The following is a 19,852-nucleotide window of genomic DNA, read 5'->3' on the forward strand; positions in this document are numbered from 1 at the left end:
TTGGTATGTGCAGTAAATGAATTTGTAAGCATGGTTTGTTCGCAGATTTCTTACATTTCAGTAAAAATGTTTAATTCTGGTTTAAGGTCAGTGTCCTTTCCAAATAATCAAGGTGCTTTATGATGACTTAACATAATTAGAAATAATTTCTGTCATGACTTGGTGGTAATAAATAGTTTGTTCCATATCCAGCAATTTTATTCAAAGCTCTGTGTTTTGTGATGCAGCAGCAGCGCCCTCTGCTGTCTGTAAAGAGAAGTGAAAAAGCTTACGACACCTAGCGTTCCCAGGCGGTCTCCAGATATGCAGCTACACCTGGGGGGTATACTACGAAGCAGTATTTGCGGTTATCCAGGTAACTTCATCACCATTGTAGTATCTCTCAGGCTCACAGGCCCTGAAAACAGCAGTCATCAAGCCACTGTTAAAAAAGAACAACCTAGACAAGTCACTGATGAAGAACTATAGGCCTAGATTCAATCTACCATTTTTAAGTCAGGTTTCCGACTGCACCTGAACACAGACAGTGGGAGAGTTTCAGTCTTAGTACTACTCGATCTTAGTGCTGCATTCAACACAGTTGATCATAAGATATTACTCGACCATCTAGAAAACGGGGTTGGACTTTCTAACACAGTACTAAACTGGTTTGGTTCTTATTTAAAGGACAGGGACTACTTTGTGTCTATAGGTAACTTTACATCTGAGCAGACAAAGATTACATGTGGAGTTCCCCAAGGCTCAATTCTTGGGCCTCTTCTGTTTAAACATCTACATGCTTCCACTGGCTCAGATTATGGAAAACAACAAAATCAGCTACCATAACTATGCAGACGACACACAGATCTACATCACAATGTCACCAGGGGCCCATGGCCCCAGACAAGCACTCGTTAAATGCATTGAACAAATCCATGAGTGGATGTGCCATAATTTTCTTCAGTTAAAGACAAAACTGAGGTAGTTGTTTTTGGAGCTAAGTAGGAGCGATTAAAAGTCAGCGCACAGCTTCAGTCATTAGTGTTGAAAACTACTGACCAAGCCAGAAATCTGTGTGTAGTCATGGACTCAGACCTGAATTTTCAAAGCCACATTAAAACAATAACAAAATCGGCCTACTATCACCTCAAGAATATATCCAGGATTAAAGGACTTATGTCTCAGCAGGATCTAAAAAAACTGGTCCATGCATTTATCTTCAGTCGACTCGATACCTGTAACAGTGTCTTTACAGGTCTCCCTAAAAAAAATGGAATGTCTTGTTTTATGATGTGTTTCTTCGCTTTTGTTGTTCTGTGTAAAGCACTTTGAATTGTGTTGTTGCCGATATGGGCTATATTAATAAACGGTTGCCCGCCGGCGATCAGGCCGACTCCTGCCCCCCAGTTCCCCATCGGCGATCCGGCCGACTCCTGCCCCCCGGTTGCCCTCGGCGATCCGGCCGACTCCTGCCCCCCGGTTGCCCGTCGGCGGTCCGGCCGACACATGCTCCTGGTTTTCCGTCAGCAGTCCGGCCGACACTTGCTCCTGGTTCCCTGTCGGGCTGTCCTGTCGACACCTGTCTGTCCTCCGGAGAAGCTTTGCTCTCCTGGTCGCCCCCCCAGGCCGCCCTCCTGAAGGCCTTTGTTTGGACTCTGCCCCTCCAGGCTGTCGGCCTAAAGTCTCTGACTCTGCCCCTCACCACCCTCTAGACATTAAACTGTCTAAGCTCTGGACCCTGGGTATATATGATAACCAGTGTCGTGTGACAGTTTAGCCCGATCTCCTTTGTTAGGTTAAGTGAAGCCAGATCAGGAAAAGAGACCCTGGGTCCGTTGAACTCGCTTCGTAGTATACCCCCCTGCACTAAATCAGATCAGTATTGAAGTCAGAAGTCCTCAGGTTGGTGCTTCCTGTCAATGTAGCTGAGGTGTCTCTTTTGGGCAGCAGGACCACCTTCAACTGCTCAGGTGTCTCTGACCAAGACAGTAAATCCCTCTCCAAATGTGCCTCATTCTTATTGCCATGGTTTCTCCGCATCAGGACCATAAACCTATCGTTTGTTTGTGTGCACGCGAACTGAAGGTCACTTCACCTGAGCTCTGAGTGAAGAGGAGGGGAAGTCAGAGACACTTCAGGGTTGCAGCTTTTGGTTTGCAAATGCATTAATCCTCCTGCAATCAAATCATCTGAGGTGATTTACATCCCTCGCGTGTCACAAGTTTTATACAAGAGCAAGATCTTGGATAGATTACAATCAGTCGCTGTGGTTTCTGATGTTGGCAGCATGTCGAGGCCAGTGAGCTGTATATGTGTACACCGTGAGTATGATCTTTAATCTCTTTTAAAGCTAATATGAGATCAAATCACATCTCATGTTGTTTACTTATCGCAGTCGAGTCTGTGTGAAGTGTTTGTTTAGTATTTAAGACTGTATATTCAGTAATTTGCCGAAAAACAGGCATCACCAAACTGCAGGTTAAATCCATGCTTAATTTAAAACACAGGTTATGGTAACAGCTGGAGAGAAAGTTAGAAGCCACAAAAGGTCAGCCAGAAGCTGCTGCCAAAAGAAAATTCTAAATTCTGTAAGTGCTGTGAAATAACTGCAAACAATATTAAAACCTTTGGCGTAATAGTTTTCTGTAGACATTGAAAGCACAATGGAACCACAGCAGCCTCAACCAGGGGCGTTTTTAGGACTTGAAAACATCTGCGGCTTAGCCCAATATATCTGGGGCTAACCTCACACCTTCATCTCATCAAATATAACAAATCTCTTTCACTCAATCTCATACTCGCACACACACACACACACACACACACACACACACACAGACTGTTACACCCTGGACACCTTTAAGACAACATCCTCTGTCTCATGAAAAAAATGTACATTTTTGACATTGCTTGCCTTTAAATGATATGTTCTTCATTTGATTAAACTATGATACATATTTACTGCAAGATGTATTGCAAATGCAACAAGCCTCTCATGACATAATCTCGAGGCTGTGTTACTATTGTATTCATCGTATTCAATTGCAGACATCTAGGTGGCAAACACAGGTGACAGAAATCAAATAGCAGGTGATTATCAATAAATGACAACTAATTGCATAGCCCAAAGAGCTGTGGCCTTGTGAAAGATTGTAGGGCAAACACGTAATGAGAATACCACAAACAAGAGCCAAAACGGACAGAAAGAACCCGTTCAGCGTTCAGATTTCCCGACTCCCTCGAATGCATCAGAAATGATCGATCCGATCTCCGTCCAATAAACGAGCATTTTAAAAGTTGTTTCTTCTCCTCTTGAGAACAGACCTGACCAAGCTTAATTTTACTTCTTACAAATCTGCATCATGACGTTGAACTTTCGGCAAAGGTAAGACCCGTTAATTACAAGACTTGGCAGAAAACGCAACGATATTGGCTAACAGAACATAATCTGTAATTTTACACATTTGCTTTGCTCTGCTCCATAATTCATGTTAGGCGGTGAAGTTATTTGTCAAGCTAGAAAACTGACACACACTCGGATAGTATTTTGGTAGTCATTATGTAAGCGAGCATGCTAAGGTTAGCCAACTAGCTGTAACGTAAATACACTGCATGAATCTGGAATTGTGCTTCGTAACCAAACGGCAAATTACGCTGGCCAAAGAGCAAATCATCACAAGCATTAGCTAACATTAGCTAGCTAAAACCACAATATCTCAATGATATATATTTCACATGCTTTAAGGCGATGTCAGCTTAAGGTCTCTCCATGATTCGAATGCCCTGCCGATGTTCACTCTGAGTCTCTGACTTTCATCTTCACGTTGGTCACTTCCTGTTTGGCCAGACGGGCTCCAATAGATACATCTTTTTGGTTTTTATTCTTGTGTATACTTAGTGTTGGTGTTGTTGGCACTATCTATCTCCATTTCTCAGCTTGCATTGTCTCATGTTGCACACTGTTGACTATAGGGGCGGAGATTGAGCTCTAGGCAGCGCACAAATACGTCATATCCTCTTTTTTTCGCAGGTAAACCGCCCCGAATGCTTTACATAGTAATCAGCCCCACGGGCTGTTTTGGGTAAATGTAGGAAGTTGGGGAAGGTCTCAATTTTTCAGTTCCTCTCCCATCCCTTCACACATTGGCAATATAAAATGATTAATACGGGTAGAATCTTTCACAGTGCACCTTTTAAATATGTTCTAGTGAATGAAAAGAACACAAGTACACTTGACCTCACATTAAACACAGCACACGCAAAGGGATTAATTGATTTACATGAACAAATTTGCATTGACAGGATATTTACAAACGAGCTTACAGGCAAATCTTATTTCGACTTGCTCATGACGACACTTGGTTTATCCAAAGGGTTCTTATTTCACTGAAATCCGTAAAATGTAAATGTATAAGATGTGTAACATTTTTTTAGATGCTTTTAAGCATTGTCTTGTTGTTGAATTTTCAGCTTCAGTGTGGACTGTCTGAATAAGTAACGACTCTGTTTGTCAGTCTGGTTCCCATGCTGCAGGGTCGGTTGTACAGCCAGAACATTAAGTATTAGTATCAGTTAAAAGTCCTGTTACACTCAAACATATTGGTGGTATATTTGCATATGTGCCTTTTTGCACTTAAAATACATTTCTCGAAACCTCCACCCATTTTCTCAAAACCTTAAACACAAATCCAAAAATTCAAGCTACATTCACAAAACCCCAGACTTTTCTATCAAAATCAAACCGTCACCTCAAAACCAGTTATCCTGTGTTCAAAAGCAAACAATGTGTTCAGATCATACACACAGCAAGTCAAAATATATTCACCACAGAGCAATCATTAAACACTACAAAAAATAATTTAGGACACAGCATCCAGGGCATGTAGTTGTAGTAGTAAACGCATTTCGCAAAAAAATTAGGGATGCACGATATTGGATTTTTTGCCGATATCGGATATGCCGATATTTTACAACTCATTTAGCGGTTTACCGATACCAATATTTTTTCGAGCACACCTAATTGCAGAGATCATCAACTCTCTTCTGTATTGGAATTAGCGTACAGTATAATGGTGATACTCTTATCACATTTGTTACAACGGTCGGGGTGACGGGTCTTGAGATGGTTAATCAAGTTGTTGAAAGACTTTGCCTTGGCTCCTCCTCGCATCACCGAAGCTGAGCAGTCATTACAAAAAGCAGTTATGCTATCTATTTCGGACACTTTGAAAAACTTCCACACTACGGACATTTTGCCTTCTAACTAGTATGCAGCAGCCCATTATTTTATCGGTTAATTATATCGGCGGATATAGGCGTGTTGGCCGATATCCGATAGTTCATTTTTAAGCCAATATCAGCTGATACCGATAACATGCCGATAATATCGTGCATCCCTAAAAAAAAAAGATCATAGTCAAAGTGATATCTACATTTCAGCATAACAAAAACTAAAAAAACTAAATGAAAAGCACATTACTGCACAAAGTCACTGAGATTCATTCTCCATCATGTCCATGTGCGGGGTCCTGCCAGAGGACTTCATCCACGTCACAGGAAATATTTTCTCTTGCCAGGCAACGGGGGAAAAACCCTCTGGTGTGCCGAACCCAGCCTTGACAAGACTCCACAGTTATATCATCACAGGCCTGTTCCATTGCCTCCAATAAAGTTGCCCTGGTATAGGGCTGTCGGTCATAGACTTTCCACCGCCACGCAGAGAAAAACTCCTCTTTTGGATTCAGGAAGGGGCTGTAAGGTGGAAGGAAAACCTTTATGAAGCCCTGGTTGTTGGTGAACCACTCACGTATCAGGACAGCATGGTGAAAGCTCACATTGTCCCAAACTATGACATATACAGTATGAACTGCTTGCTGATCCAGCTGCTCACTCGCAGCTATAATATCCTGTCGACCACCCAGAAATGTAAGGAGATGTTCAGTGTTATATGGCCCCAGGTTTGCATGACGGTGGAGAACCCCCCAGTTACTTATGGCTGCAAAAAGGGTGACATTGCCACCACGCTGGCCAGGGACTTCCACAATGGCACATTGACCAATTATGTTCCTGCCTCTCCGCCTCCTTTTCGCCAGATTGAACCCTGCTTCATCTAAGAAAATGTATTCATTGGGCCCCTTCCATGGAATCCAGTTCAAACTCTCTAGATAAGACAGACTTCTGCAATAGTGCATTTAAAGTATATGCACTCCAGATTTATGTACATTACAATATAGTTTACAGTACTGTAAAAGTAGCAACTGCAACTACTAGCCTACAGTAACAGTAGTAGGCCTATGAGCATAGAATTGTACTGGAAGCATCAGTGCTGAAAGTGTGTGTAGGTTACACTTACTTGCACATACTGATATCTTAGATCTTAGACTCTTGCAGAGTTGCGCTCAAAGGGTACTCTGTACACTTGTTTCATGCTAAGTCTGTTGCGTTTGAGGACACGGTCAATAGTTGACAGAGACACACTGTTGATTCCATCAAAGTTGACATTGTCTTCAATCACTCTCTGCTGGATTTCACGGAGTCGGATGGCATTATTTTGAAGGACCATGTCAACAATGAGTGCTTCTTGTTGTTGGGAGAAAAGAGCAGTCCTTCCACCCTCATTTGGTCGTCTTTCGATTCTACAAAGGGGAAAATGCACTTTTAAACGTGTACATCCAGTAAAAATAGTATTATAATGAACATTACAGTACTTACAGTTACGGTAATGTTGTTCAGCAAGAAACAATTACCTGTTCTCTTCTCTGAATGTCCTGAGGATGCTGGCCACAGATAATCTGCTCAAATTGGGTTGTACTCTTTGTCCTGCTTCCCTCATTGTCATCCCATGAACAATAACATGGTGTACGATAGTTGTAACTGTTCTTGGTCTTCCTCGGCCTCTTCCTTGTCCCTTTCCTCCTCGTCCACCACCTCTCATACGAACTCCTCTGCCTCTCTGTATGTTTCTGTCCATTGTTGGATGCACATGGGCCACCTATGCACTCTGAACTGACTTTTATCCTGCCTAATTGGTCTGATCACATCATTAGAAACGTGTGTTAAATTTTGAGTTGTTGTGTGTAAACGATGACAGCTGTGTTGGAGAAATACTGTAATAGGGAATGTATTAAATAATATACGCTGTAACATGGTGGTGAATGTGGGAGCAATGTCAGCATTACTAATTGAGTTTTCTTTTTCTTTTTTTAAGTTGTTTTCATCAATCTACTGTTCCTCCCTGGCTTCACAGGTAAGATCCAATTAATGTAGTATATATATCAATCTCGGATCCCATCGGCTATAGTCTGACGACGATATAGCCTCTGGGCACAATGGTGAACATGCCGAGGCACGTAGCCGGCGGTGAGCGATAAATGACTTCCTTTTCTGTGTGCAGTATTGTATTCAGAAAAAGAAACGTTTTTCCTGTGATTGACTTTAATTAACGAGTCTTACCTTCGCCAAAATTTCAACACCATGCGTTATCTATACCGCTCATCCTGTTCAGGGTCGTGGGGGCACTGGAGCCTATCCCAGCTGACACTGGGCAAGAGTGTTTGGTGACTAATTCTTTTACTTGGAGGGAGTTGAATGAGTAACTAACAACAAAATACTACGGGACTCAACCGATAACAGCAAAGTGGAGCCCGGCCAACTCAGACAAGTGCTGAAGAAAGCGTGGACGGCAAATTGGCAACCAAAGCCATAATATCTGGTCATGTCCAAAGAGAGGACATTTGTGATTCGGCGAATCGGGTAACACAATGGTGGTTGAGCCGATGGCCACTGATGAAAGCCTTTGCATTTGCAGTATTATGGACTGGTTGTCATGGCGACATACACAGAAAAAAATCACAAGCAGCGCCCAGTTAGTGACGCGTTTTCCATCACCCAGAGTTACAACAGGAGCCAACCGTGGACGTCACACATGCAACTCTGTCTGGATATCTGGGAAGAGTGCTCCCGCAATTACCCTTTATTACCACAGGTGCCGCCAAAGAGAACAAAACTGAGATCTTGGAGATTATAACTTTAGAGAACAGTTCATCATGATTTCCCTAAAGATCACAAAGTAGTCCTTCTTGTTGTTTTTCCAATCCTCCATTACTGTTCCATTATGTCTCGTCTCTGATAGGTGTGCCCATCAGATTGAATGGTCCCAGCTCCACTCAGTGTTCTGGAACAGTGGAAGTCTTTTACAACAGAACCTGGGGAACAGTCTGTGATAACGGCTGGGACTTGAATGATGCCATGGTGGTGTGTCGACAGCTGGGCTGCGGTGCAGCAAAGAGTGCCCCTCTGTCGGCCCACTTTGGTGAAGGATCAGACCAAATCTGGCTTGATGACGTGGCCTGTTCAGGAAGTGAAAGTTCTATAACTCAGTGTAAGCACAGAGGGTTTGGGACACACAGCTGTGCACACAGTGACGACGCTGGTGTGGTCTGTTCAGGTGAGAAAAAATGTTTAAGTATAATACAGCAATCTTTTTATCTTATCCTTGACTTATGACTTATGATCAGTTCATCCCCAAGTCAAGGTAGACTCCAGATATGAAGATAATCTTTCCTGGTGAACACGAGATATTGTGGCTTTTGGTGCAGAGGCTTAAAAACAGGCGTTCCATTCAGAAATGTTTTGTGTCCTGTGCTCTGATACCAGGTTTTGAGGTCAGACTAGTTGGGCCTTGGGCTACTCGCTGCTCTGGAAGAGTTGAAATCTTTCACAGCAATGCCTGGGGAACTATCTGTGATGATGGCTGGGACTTGAAGGACGCAAAGTTGGTGTGCAGACAGCTGGACTGCGGTACGGCAGTGAATGCTCCTGGGTGGGCCCACTTTGGTGAAGGAACCGGAAAAATCTGGCTTCATGATGTTTCCTGTTCGGGAAGGGAAAGTTCTTTAAGTGAGTGTCAGCACGGAGGATTTGGCCAAAGCAACTGTGGACATGATGAGGACGCTGGAGTGGTCTGTTCAGGTGAGCAAACTTTTTGAATGTGATTCCAAACTCAGATAGTGGTGTAAATAACAACCCACCCCTACCCCTTCCTCATTGTGCACCGTATAATTGACAAAGCAGCAATAAATTATTCACTTTGTCTCCACCAAGCTGCATCTATACCAAACGTGGCACCAAGTGGAACAGCATCTCAGTCAGGAACAGTTAATGGTGGTAACGCTTCATTCGCAATTGATGGGAGTAGAAACCCCTACTATTATAATAGATCCTGCAGCCATACACGTATACGATGGAGCCACTGGTGGAGTGTGCTCCTACCAGCCGTGTACAGGATCACACATCTTAGCATCACCAACAGAGATGGTAAGCCTGAACGGATCAATAACGCTGAGCTCCTTATTGGGAATTCCCAAGAGAACTACGGTAACAGCAACCCAAGGTAATCCTGGAGAATGTTACACACATATTTGTTGCTTATCCCATCAGACTTTATGCACTTTATTTACCAGACTTGTTTGCAATAAACCCAAATAACTTTTTAATCTCTCCCTGTCTTAGATGCAATATTATATACAGCATTAAAAGTGGAAGAACACGAGACTACAACTGTGGAGGGATGATGGGTCAATTAGTCAATGTGAAACTCGTTGGCCGGTATGGTACATTGTCTATGTGTGAGGTGGAAGTGTACGGAGGTTAGTAAACCAGAACTTCACATGTTGTCAGAGGAGGAAACTGTCACAAAGAAATGTCATTACATCTTGCTGTTTCTCACACCCTCCAGAAATGGCTGCTCCCACCTTCAGCGCTGTGGTGATGGGCAGGAACGTAGAGGTGGTTCAGAAGAAGCTGTGTTGGTCCGATGCCCTGTTCTATTGCAGAGACTTCTACTGGGACCTGCTGAGCGTGCGCAGCGAGGAGGAGCAGAGGGAGGTGGAGAAAGTGTTGAGAGACACCTCCTTCCCCCTCACTAAACATGTTTGGTTTGGCCTGCGCAGGTACGAGCTCCATTTCACAGACGGTGGATGCTACGCCTTTTTTTCTGCTTTACCAAAGTCAGCTGTGTTGATTAGGGATGCACGATATTGGATTTTTTGCCGATATCCGATATGCCGATATTTTACAACTCATTTAGCCGATTACCGATACCGATATTTTTTTCCCGCACACCTAATTGCAGAGATCATCAACTCATTTCTTTATTGGAATTAGCGTACAGAATAATGGTGATACTCTTATCACATTTGTTACAACGGTCGGGGTGACGGGTCTTGAGATGGTTAATCAAGTTTGTAGTGTTGAAAGACTTTGCCTTGGCTCCTCCTCGCATCACCGAAGCTGAGCAGTCATTGCAAATAGCAGTTTTGCGATCTATTTCGGACACTTTGAAAAACTTCCAAACCATGGACATTTAGGCTTCTAACTCTCTCATGCTGCAGGTAGACACACGTGACTTCATCACGCTGCGCCGCGCAGGTCTTCTTCGCGCCGGGGACATTGCGCCAAGGTCGGGCATTTAATCAAGTATGCAGCAGCCCATTATATTATCGGTTAATTATATCGGCGGATATCAGCTTGTTGGCCGATATCCGATAGTTCATTTTTAAGCCCATACCGATAACGTGCCAATAATATCGTGCATCCCTAGTGTTGATACTTCACTTGAAATTGCATGAAACACATTTAAACATTCAACTTTTACTTTGAAGTTAAAATGTCAAGGCATCACTTTTAGGTACCTGAGGGGCGACACCTGGTTTTGGATGTCTGGTGATTCCACGAACTTCAACTACTTGGAGACAGAATCCGTCTGGGAAAACACCACTCTCTGTGGTGGCGTTGACACCAGCGACCGCTTCCTCTGGAAGGATTTTCCATGTGATGAACACCTTCATTTCATCTGTCTGAAAGGTGAAAATCCAGCATCATCATCCCGTCTTTGTAATAATGTTAAATATAAAGTTCTAGCATCAACTTAGGTGTGGTGTTTATTTAATAACTGTTAAAGGCAGCAACTGCTTAAGAAATGCAACAGAAACGTTTGTTAATAGTGCAGCCAAACAAGCTATAAGAAGAGAGGGCAGGTGTAGGAAGGTTATATATTTATTTCTGACACAAATGAACAAAGCATGCAACACTTTACCCTTACAGCTTATTAATCTGTCCTTTCACCCCTTCTGCCCCGGCCACTTTGTCTTCACAGACCTTCAGAAAGACGACGAAAGAGTGGAGTTCTTCAGCAGCACCAGACCATAAACGCAGCACGAGGAAAAGCTCACGTGTCACTCAGACATTGAATTGCTGTTTGGGGCTTTAATAATAAATCATATGCATTTAATATTAGTTGCTGTTAGGGCCTGATCAGACAGAGCGTGTTTTAGCAACTGTATCCTGCTCTTTGCTGTCCCTTATTCTCCCTCAGAGCATGTGTTTATGGGAATGTATTTATTCATGTGTTGGACGGGTGTAGGTGTGTGGTGTTGGTATGTGCAGTAAATGAATTTGTAAGCATGGTTTGTTCGCAGATTTCTTACATTTCAGTAAAAATGTTTAATTCTGGTTTAAGGTCAGTGTCCTTTCCAAATAATCAAGGCGCTTTATGATGACTTAACATAATTAGAATCAGCAGAAAATGTTTCGTATGAATAATGTTCTTACTCAGGAGCTATAAAATTAGTGTTTTGATCATCCATTACATATTATTATGAAAAGATGTGTCTTGATTTATTTATTGTTTATTTTTATTATTGATTTGTTTTAGTAAATTATGAAATGTCAAATTTTCTGTCATGACTTGGTGGTAATAAATAGTTTGTTCCATATCCAGCAATTTTATTCAAAGCTCTCTGTCTTGTGATGCAGCAGCAGCGCCCTCTGCTGTCTGTAAAGAGAATTGAAAAAGCTTACGACACCTAGCGTTCCCAGGCGGTCTCCAGATATGCAGCTACACCTCGGGGGTATACTACGAAGCAGTATTTTCAGTTATCGAGGTAACTTCAGGGTTAACTCCGAGTTTTCAGTACTACGAAGGTGGTTCACTTCTTACAGGGGTAGATCACCATGGTACTATCTCTCAGGCTCACAGGCCCTGAAAACGGCAGCCATCAAGCCACTGTTAAAAAAGAACAACCTAGACAAGTCACTGATGAAGAACTATAGGCCTAGATTCAATCTACCATTTTTAAGTCAGGTTTCCGACCACACCACAGCACAGACAGTGGGAGAGTTTCAGTCTTCAGTCTGCTCGCCTGGTCGCCCCCCCAGCTGCCCTCCTGAAGGCCTTTGTTTGGACTCTGCCCCTCCAGGCTGTCGGCCTAAAGTCTCTGACTCTGCCCCTCACCACCCTCTAGACATTAAACTGTCTAAGCTCTGGACCCTGGGTATATATGATAACCAGTGTCGTGTGACAGTTTAGCCCGATCTCCTTTGTTAGGTTAAGTGAAGCCAGATCAGGAAAAGAGACCCTGGGTCCGTTGAACTCGCTTCGTAGTATACCCCCCTGCACTAAATCAGATCAGTATCGAAGTCAGAAGTCCTCAGGTTGGTGCTTCCTGTCAGTGTAGCTGAGGTGTCTCTTTTGGGCAGCAGGACCACCTTCAACTGCTCAGGTGTCTCTGACCAAGACAGTAAATCCCTCTCCAAATGTGCCTCATTCTTATTGCCATGGTTTCTCCGCATCAGGACCATAAACCTATCGTTTGTTTGTGTGCACGCAAACTGAAGGTCACTTCACCTGAGCTCTGAGTGAAGAGGAGGGGAAGTCAGAGACACTTCAGGGTTGCAGCTTTTGGTTTGTAAATACATTAATCCCCCTGCAGTCAAATCATCTGAGGTGATTTACATTCCTCGCGTGTCACAAGTTTTATACAAGAGCAAGATCTTGGATAGATTACAATCAGTCGCTGTGGTTTCTGATGTTGGCAGCATGTCGAGGCCAGTGAGCTGTATATGTGTACACCGTGAGTATGATCTTTAATCTCTTTTAAAGCTAATATGAGATCAAATCACATCTCATGTTGTTTACTTATCGCAGTCGAGTCTGTGTGAAGTGTTTGTTTAGTATTTAAGACTGTACATTCAGTAATTTGCCAAAAAGCAGGTTAAATCCGTGCTTAATTTAAAACACAGGTTATGATAACAGCTGGAGAGGAAGTTAGAAGCCAGAAGCTGCTGCCAAAAGAAAATTACCTTCTAAATTGTGTCAGTGCTGTGAAATAACTGCAAACAATATTAAAACGTTGGCGTATTAGTTTTCTGAAGACATTGAAAGCACAACGGAACCACAGCAGCCTCAACGCAGCCAAATACTTTAGGATCAGAATCAGCTTTATTGGCCAGGTATGCACAAATACAAGGAGTATTTACAGGGACAGTTGATGTTGGTTCTGCACAGTGTTTGTTGTGACGCTCTGTGACTGTTTAGCGTTCATCAGAGTGACAGTGCTCTGTAACGACTATCAGATGAGAGGAGTTTAAACAGTTGATGTCCGAGGTGTGAGGGATCGGCAGTGATTTTACCTGACCCTGGACCAGATTCAAGTTGTATTACGTTGTATTAGCCTAAAACAAAAAATAAGTAACAGGCTGCATCTCATTAATGTTTTGAAGGTGCACTGTGTAACTTTCACAAATCCTCGTTGTTAGTGACACCGTTGGCCGTTGAGTGAACTGCAGTAAACCTTCTTGCACACGCTGATGTTATCCACATTTGCTACGTTGGCTAACTAGCAAATCGTCTGTGATAGCAAACAAGCTAACGTTTGCCCAGCAGTAGGCAGCAGCCCAGCAGCCCAGTAGTAAGCAGCAGACAACAGCCCAGTAATAGGTACCAGCCCAGCAGTAGGCAGCAGCAGCAGTCAACAGCCCAGCAGCAGGCAGCAGCACAGCAGTAAGCAGCAGCCAACAGCCCAGCAGCAGACAGCAGCCCAGCAGTAGGCAGCAATCCAGCAGTAGGCAGTAGCCCAGCAGCAGGCAGCAGCACAGCAGAAGGCAGCAGCCCTGCAGTAGGCAGCAGCTCTGCAGTAGCCAGCAGCCCAGCAGCCCTGCAGTAGGCAGCAGCTCTGCAGCAGGCAGCATCCCAGCAGTAGGCAGTAGCCCAGCAGCAGGCAGCAGCTCTGCAGCAGGCAGCATCCCAGCAGAAGGCAGTAGCCCAGCAGCAGGCAGCAGCTCTGCAGCAGGCAGCATCCCAGCAGAAGGCAGTAGCCCAGCAGCAGGCAGCAGCTCTGCAGCAGGCAGCATCCCAGCAGAAGGCAGTAGCCCAGCAGCAGGCAGCAGCAATGCAGCAGGCAGCAGCCCAGCAGTAAACAGTAGCCCAGCAGAAGGCAGCAGCCCAGCAGGAGACAGCAGCCCAGGACATTGCCTAATGTTGCTAAGTACTGCTCATGGTGGATTAATGTTGGGTCTCTCCCTTGCCCCCTGAAATAACGTTTCAAGCCTTCTCTCTCTCTTTTCCTCAGATGTGCTAATTTACCCTCCATTGCAAGTGGAAGTACACAAACCTTCAACTGTGGAGGGAAACCAGTCCATGTGGTGGCATTGACACCAGCGACCACTTCCACTGAAGGGGTTCTCCATGTGATGAACACCTTCATTTCATCTGTCTGAAAGGTGAAGATCCAGTCTCACAGACGTTCAGAGAGAGGATGAAAGAGTGGAGTTCTACAGCAGCACCAGACCATAAATACAGCATGAAGAGAAGCTCGTGTCTTTAGACTTTAATCTCTCGAAATGTCAAGAAACGTTTGTGTAGAACCTGAATGTTTATGTGTCAACAAAGACAAAAACTGATTGATTACATGATAGTTTTTGCTGTGGTGTAGTATACGTTTAGCTCAAGTACAGGCTATGATTGTTATAATTCACTATCTGACAACTAACCTTTAGAAGATGCTGAGAGTGCAAGCTTTTCCAAACCAAACATACGAGAACAAAATTGTAAGAATTAATTATGTACTGTAAGATGTAAGCGTTAGCATGCCTGGCTAACTAGCTTATTGCTGTTACCAGTGATTTGTTTATGTGCTCATTAGAGGATCCCCATTAGCTGTGCCCTCTTCCTGGGGTCCCCATTTAAAACATACAGTATGTCAAACAATTATATTCCACTTTTAAAGCATACTTTTAACCTTACAGTATTCACCAATCAACACATTTATAAACAAACATTCAACAAATATGCTGTTCCGAGGTGTTTTCTTATTTGCTTTTTGAATATTGATTTCTGTGTTTATTTGATCATTAAAAGTGGTAAAGAATTCCTGTCTGGTAGCATATGTATATGACTCGAAATCATTTTTAATAGACTGTACTGATATGATGGAGTTTTGGAGTGTAAAGTAAGTGATAATAGCATTGACTCGAAAGGCAAGAGGAATTTTAGCTAACATTAGCTTACTATGTTATTTTTTATTTATGTATAGTAAAGAAAGTTTTTTATATATGGACGGGTGTAGGCTGTTGTTTGAATGTGCTGTAAATAATTTATAAACATGCTTAATTCGCAGATTTCTGTAAAAATAGTTGCAATAATAAAGTAAAGGAAGAATTATATGAGAATATGAAGAACTCTTCATGGAGTCTTACCTCTGGTTTAAGGTCCTTGGTCCTTTTTTAAAATCAAGGTGCTTTATGACGACGTTATTAGGGTGAAAATTCAGATGAACATAATTGAAGTTTTTCATTAAGCTATAGTCGGCAGAAATTAATCAAAAATGTTCTCACTCAGGCGCTACATCGTAAATTTTTCCTCGACTTTTGATCGATTTGTTATTATCGCGTCTGATCTCGAAAGCTAAGCAGCGTTAGCTTGGTTGGTACTTGGATGCTTTTGAACTTATAGGACAGCAGAGGGCGCTGCTGCTTCACTGAAAGCAAAGCTAAGACACGACTTTTTTAACACATGAAAGGTAGAATAAGTGTAGCAGCTTATATGTTATATGTAATATACTATTACAGGGCAATGTAATTGGTTTGCAATAATAACTGACAAGTTAAAGGCATACCATGAATAAAGCGTGGAGAAACAAACATGAATGTTACTTCCATGAAAGACACTTTCTTTTATTTTGCCAACCACTTGTAACTAACATCTTTAACCCTCGCCCTTTCTTATCTTCACATATGATGACATAAACACCATGAAAATACTTAATTATATGTAAATGATTATAAATCAAACAGAAAACAAAAACACTTGACCGCACAATTTCGTATAAAAACAGTGATACTGGTTTTTGTATGCTATAACTGCCTTTCCGAATTGTTTAAAAATTAGCAGAATAAGCTAAAGCTATAGATGGATATTACGCATGCGTAGTAAATCACGCATGCGCAGTACGTCACACATGCGCAGTAAGTCACGTGACTCAATTAGGTCAGCTGTGGCGGAAACGTTTAAAAGTTGAGAAGATGGTTCGGTCGTGTCCGCGTGTGCTCCTCATGAGCTTGCTTCACAAAAACGTGTGTAGATTGAGAGGAGAAATGGAGGGAAAGTTGGAAACTGGAGGGAAACTGGAGCTTCTTGTGGGCTATGAGGTCAGTAAGAAGCCATACAAACATACGATGAACACTGGGACGCTGCGGCCAATGCTAGCTAGACAGGCTATGTCTGTCACAAAAGTTTGTACATTGGCTGTTTTTGATAGCATTGTAGTCTCTCAAACGACAACGCGTCATAGGGCCGAGGGCGGGAGTTGATTGAACCCGGGACTTCCGCATTAGGACTATAGCATATAGTCGTCGATTTTAGCCGGCTTTTCAGTCACTGACTCACAGTAACTGCTTTTATACTGCTACGTTGGTCTTGTGAAGTGGAATTATTACATTTTAGGTGACGGATTACATTTTTTGTAGTACAGTGATTAATTTTACTTGAGGTGTTTTTCACATTGTGATTACGAGAATAATCGGATTTTAAGACGAAACAATAGGCCATGTTGTATCTGATCACTTATGGATTAACAGACAATGGGTTGAAATTTTACATCACTGTATCTGGCGGGAACATAGTTGGAATGAAGTGATGTGTGTGTTTTTATTCTTGAGTTCACAGGCTACAGCTACTGTAGGCCTCTAAGTACGTAACATTGGTGTGAAAAGTTGGGACATTTTAAGCCACGTTCAACAGCTTCCAATAAAATTAATATATATTTTAAAAATGGAATAAAGATTTGTTCAGGTTATATTTCACGCATTATTAAGCTGACTTAATTTGTTTAAGAGCAGATTACTAAAGCTGGTACAATGACTCAATCAGGTCTCTTGGTGCTCTTCTGTATACATATGTCCAGGGGGGCTGCAAGTCAGGCTGCTGCTAACTTTAGCGTAGCTTGTTTGTAGGAACTTTGCATTTGAAAATTTTTTCGTCTTTTTCAGGCCTCTCCTGAGGATGGCTTGAGATCAACTACCTCAGCAGAGCCAGCAGTATTGTGAAGGATGAATCCCCCTAATCACCATCAGCATCTCTTCTCTGCTGCCACCTGGAGGCCCTCAGAGACCCGCACATCCAGCCTCGGAGCAGAGCCATCACTGAAGTGCACCAGACAGCTGGCTGGCGTTTACACTCTGTGGGAACTATGAACACTCTTCAGGTGAGTCCACATCCTGTTACACGTGTTCTTTAAGACATGAACAGTGTTAAAGGGATAGTTCCTATTTTACACGTGGTTTACTCATCAATAGTGACTAAGTGACCTACAGTAGTTGCCGGTGATTGTGTCTCCTGTCACAGTCAAGGAAGCTAATCTATGAACTACGATGGACAGGGTTCTAGCAAAAACTACTTTAGCCACCTAAAAGTCCTAAATAAATCAAATTAAATCCTATTTTATGAATATTTTTACTGTCTCAGCTTCAGGTCGGGAAGCCTATTCCTTCTGCACTATGGTTTTAAACTGTACAATGGTTCTGTATTCCGATGCATGCATTGGTTACGCATTACACCAGTTTGTCACAAAGTGCCGTGGCGAGCTGCAATGAAATCTAACTTCACTTTTATAGCGATCATTAATTAATGATTATAGGTTTTAAAGACGGTGCATGATTGCCATTTATCTGTTAAAACAAATAGTCTCCTGGTCACCATATATACACTAACCGGCCACTTTATTAGGTACACCTGAAAAATCAAATGTCATCCAATAGACCAGCTCAGCTGTAAGATTTGCTTTTTTTGCTGGCTTTTTTCTAAGCTGAATGTAAACACTGCACAGGGAACACTGACTCTTCTCCAGGTTTGGCGTTTTGTTACAATTAGCCTAAGTAAAACCACAGAGAAAAAAGCCAGATAGACACTTATTAAAGAGCACTACTGTTCCTTTTAATCTGGAGAGATGGCACTGAATAAATACATGAAACAACTAACCAAACAATCAAAGAAGTCTCTCTCTTTCAGCCTGTGTAACAATGCAAAAGTTATTCCTCTCCTCATAAGCTCTTATCTTCACTGTGAATGGCATTTAGTCATTTCCATATTTGATATTTTCTTGTGTGAGTTGGCTTTTCTATTAACTGCTGACAAGATACAGGGTGCTGCATGCCTAGGAATACAGAGCTGTTGCAAAGTTACAAAGATAGTGCTTAAGGACAGGGCTATCTGATGTCAGTGAAACTATAGGGTACACTTACAGTGACATATTTTTTTCCAGCTGTGACTTTCTAACAGTCATATTGTGGGTGGTATAGTCTCTGTTGATGAGTACCTTAGTAAATTCCAACATATAAAAATCCTAACTATCCCATCAGTCCTTGCTGTAAATATAACTAAACTCTATAGAAGTTAAGACTGCATGTTAAGACTTATATTACATTATTAACAGTGTGTCATGTGGCCCTTTTTTACTGCAGTAATCACAAAACTGTCGCACCTTATAGGCTTGATTTTAAAGTGAACTCAAAAAGGCAACAATTTGTAATTTAATTCAACAAGGTTTATTTAAATGTGTTTATCATGGTTTTACTTGACATGAACTCAAAATACTGACAGCTTTATTCCATGTGTTTCTTGGTACAGGTGTCTGCAGGTGGACTTTTAGGCCTTCTGCTTCAATGGACGACATGTTGGAAGAAGAGGATTGCACACAGACCACCTGAGGTAGAATGTATTTCTCAGTATTATCAGCTGCTGTTTCATGTTGTAGAAATAGTTGAAGATTGATGCGGTTGTTGGTCTTATGGTTGTGTACTTCAGTGTTAATTCCTGGTAGGGTTAGTTATATTCAGTGGCAGAACTGTTACCTTTTCAGTGTGAGACCCAGCTGTAGTTACGTCATAGTATAGCCTGTCGAAAAAACTCACAAAAACTTCATACTATAGCATGTCGAAAAAACTCACAAAAACGTCACACTATAGCCTGTCGAAAAAAGTCATAGTATAGCTTGTCGAAAAAAGTCACAAAAAAAGTCATACTATAGCCTGTCAGAAAAACTCACAAAACCGTCATAGTATAGCCTGTCGAAAACTTACAGCAAAAGAATTGGTAATGAAATAAAAAGAGACAACTTCTCAGTGCAAATAACCAGATTGTACTTTATTCACCAAGGTTGGTTTAAAGCATACATATAACAATACATTCTTGAACAGTTTATTGTTTTTGTAGGGTTTAAATGTAACTGTCAGCTGTGCTTCATGTTACGACTTGTTGTCTCTCTCATGTAGATCTGTTGGCACAGTGGACGATGAAGAGGAACGTAAGAAACAGACCACCTGAGAGAACTTCTCTGTGCTGAAGCTCTGAGGTAGGAAGCATTTCTAAGTGCCGAAAGAAGTCATAGTATAGCATGTCGAAAAAACATACAAAAAACGTCATAGTATAGCATGTCGAATAAAAGTGATAAAAACGTCATAGTATAGCCTGTCGAAAAATCTCACAAAAACGTCATAGTATAGCCTGTCGAAAAAACTCACAAAAAACGTCATAGTATAG

General features: G+C 42.2%; 1 protein-coding gene across 1 annotated transcript in view; it reads left to right on the top strand.

Moving 5' to 3' along the window:
* LOC138603270 (scavenger receptor cysteine-rich domain-containing protein DMBT1-like) overlaps positions 1-19,636 on the top strand; it is a 34,213-nt gene extending 14,577 nt beyond the window's left edge. Inside the window, exons 11-15 of the mRNA XM_069674951.1 lie at positions 1,368-1,537; positions 8,111-8,437; positions 8,635-8,949; positions 9,716-9,929; positions 19,585-19,636. Coding sequence (XP_069531052.1) covers positions 1,368-1,537; positions 8,111-8,437; positions 8,635-8,949; positions 9,716-9,929; positions 19,585-19,636 — 1,078 coding nt within the window. The remainder of the gene's footprint in view (positions 1-1,367; positions 1,538-8,110; positions 8,438-8,634; positions 8,950-9,715; positions 9,930-19,584) is intronic.
* The last annotated feature ends 216 nt before the right edge of the window (positions 19,637-19,852 follow it).

The sequence above is a fragment of the Semicossyphus pulcher genome, unplaced genomic scaffold (assembly GCF_022749685.1).
Source record: "Semicossyphus pulcher isolate SPU_LCO1_2020_fin unplaced genomic scaffold, fSemPul1.0.p SCAF_24, whole genome shotgun sequence".
In the NCBI taxonomy this organism is placed as follows: Eukaryota; Metazoa; Chordata; class Actinopteri; order Labriformes; family Labridae; genus Semicossyphus; species Semicossyphus pulcher.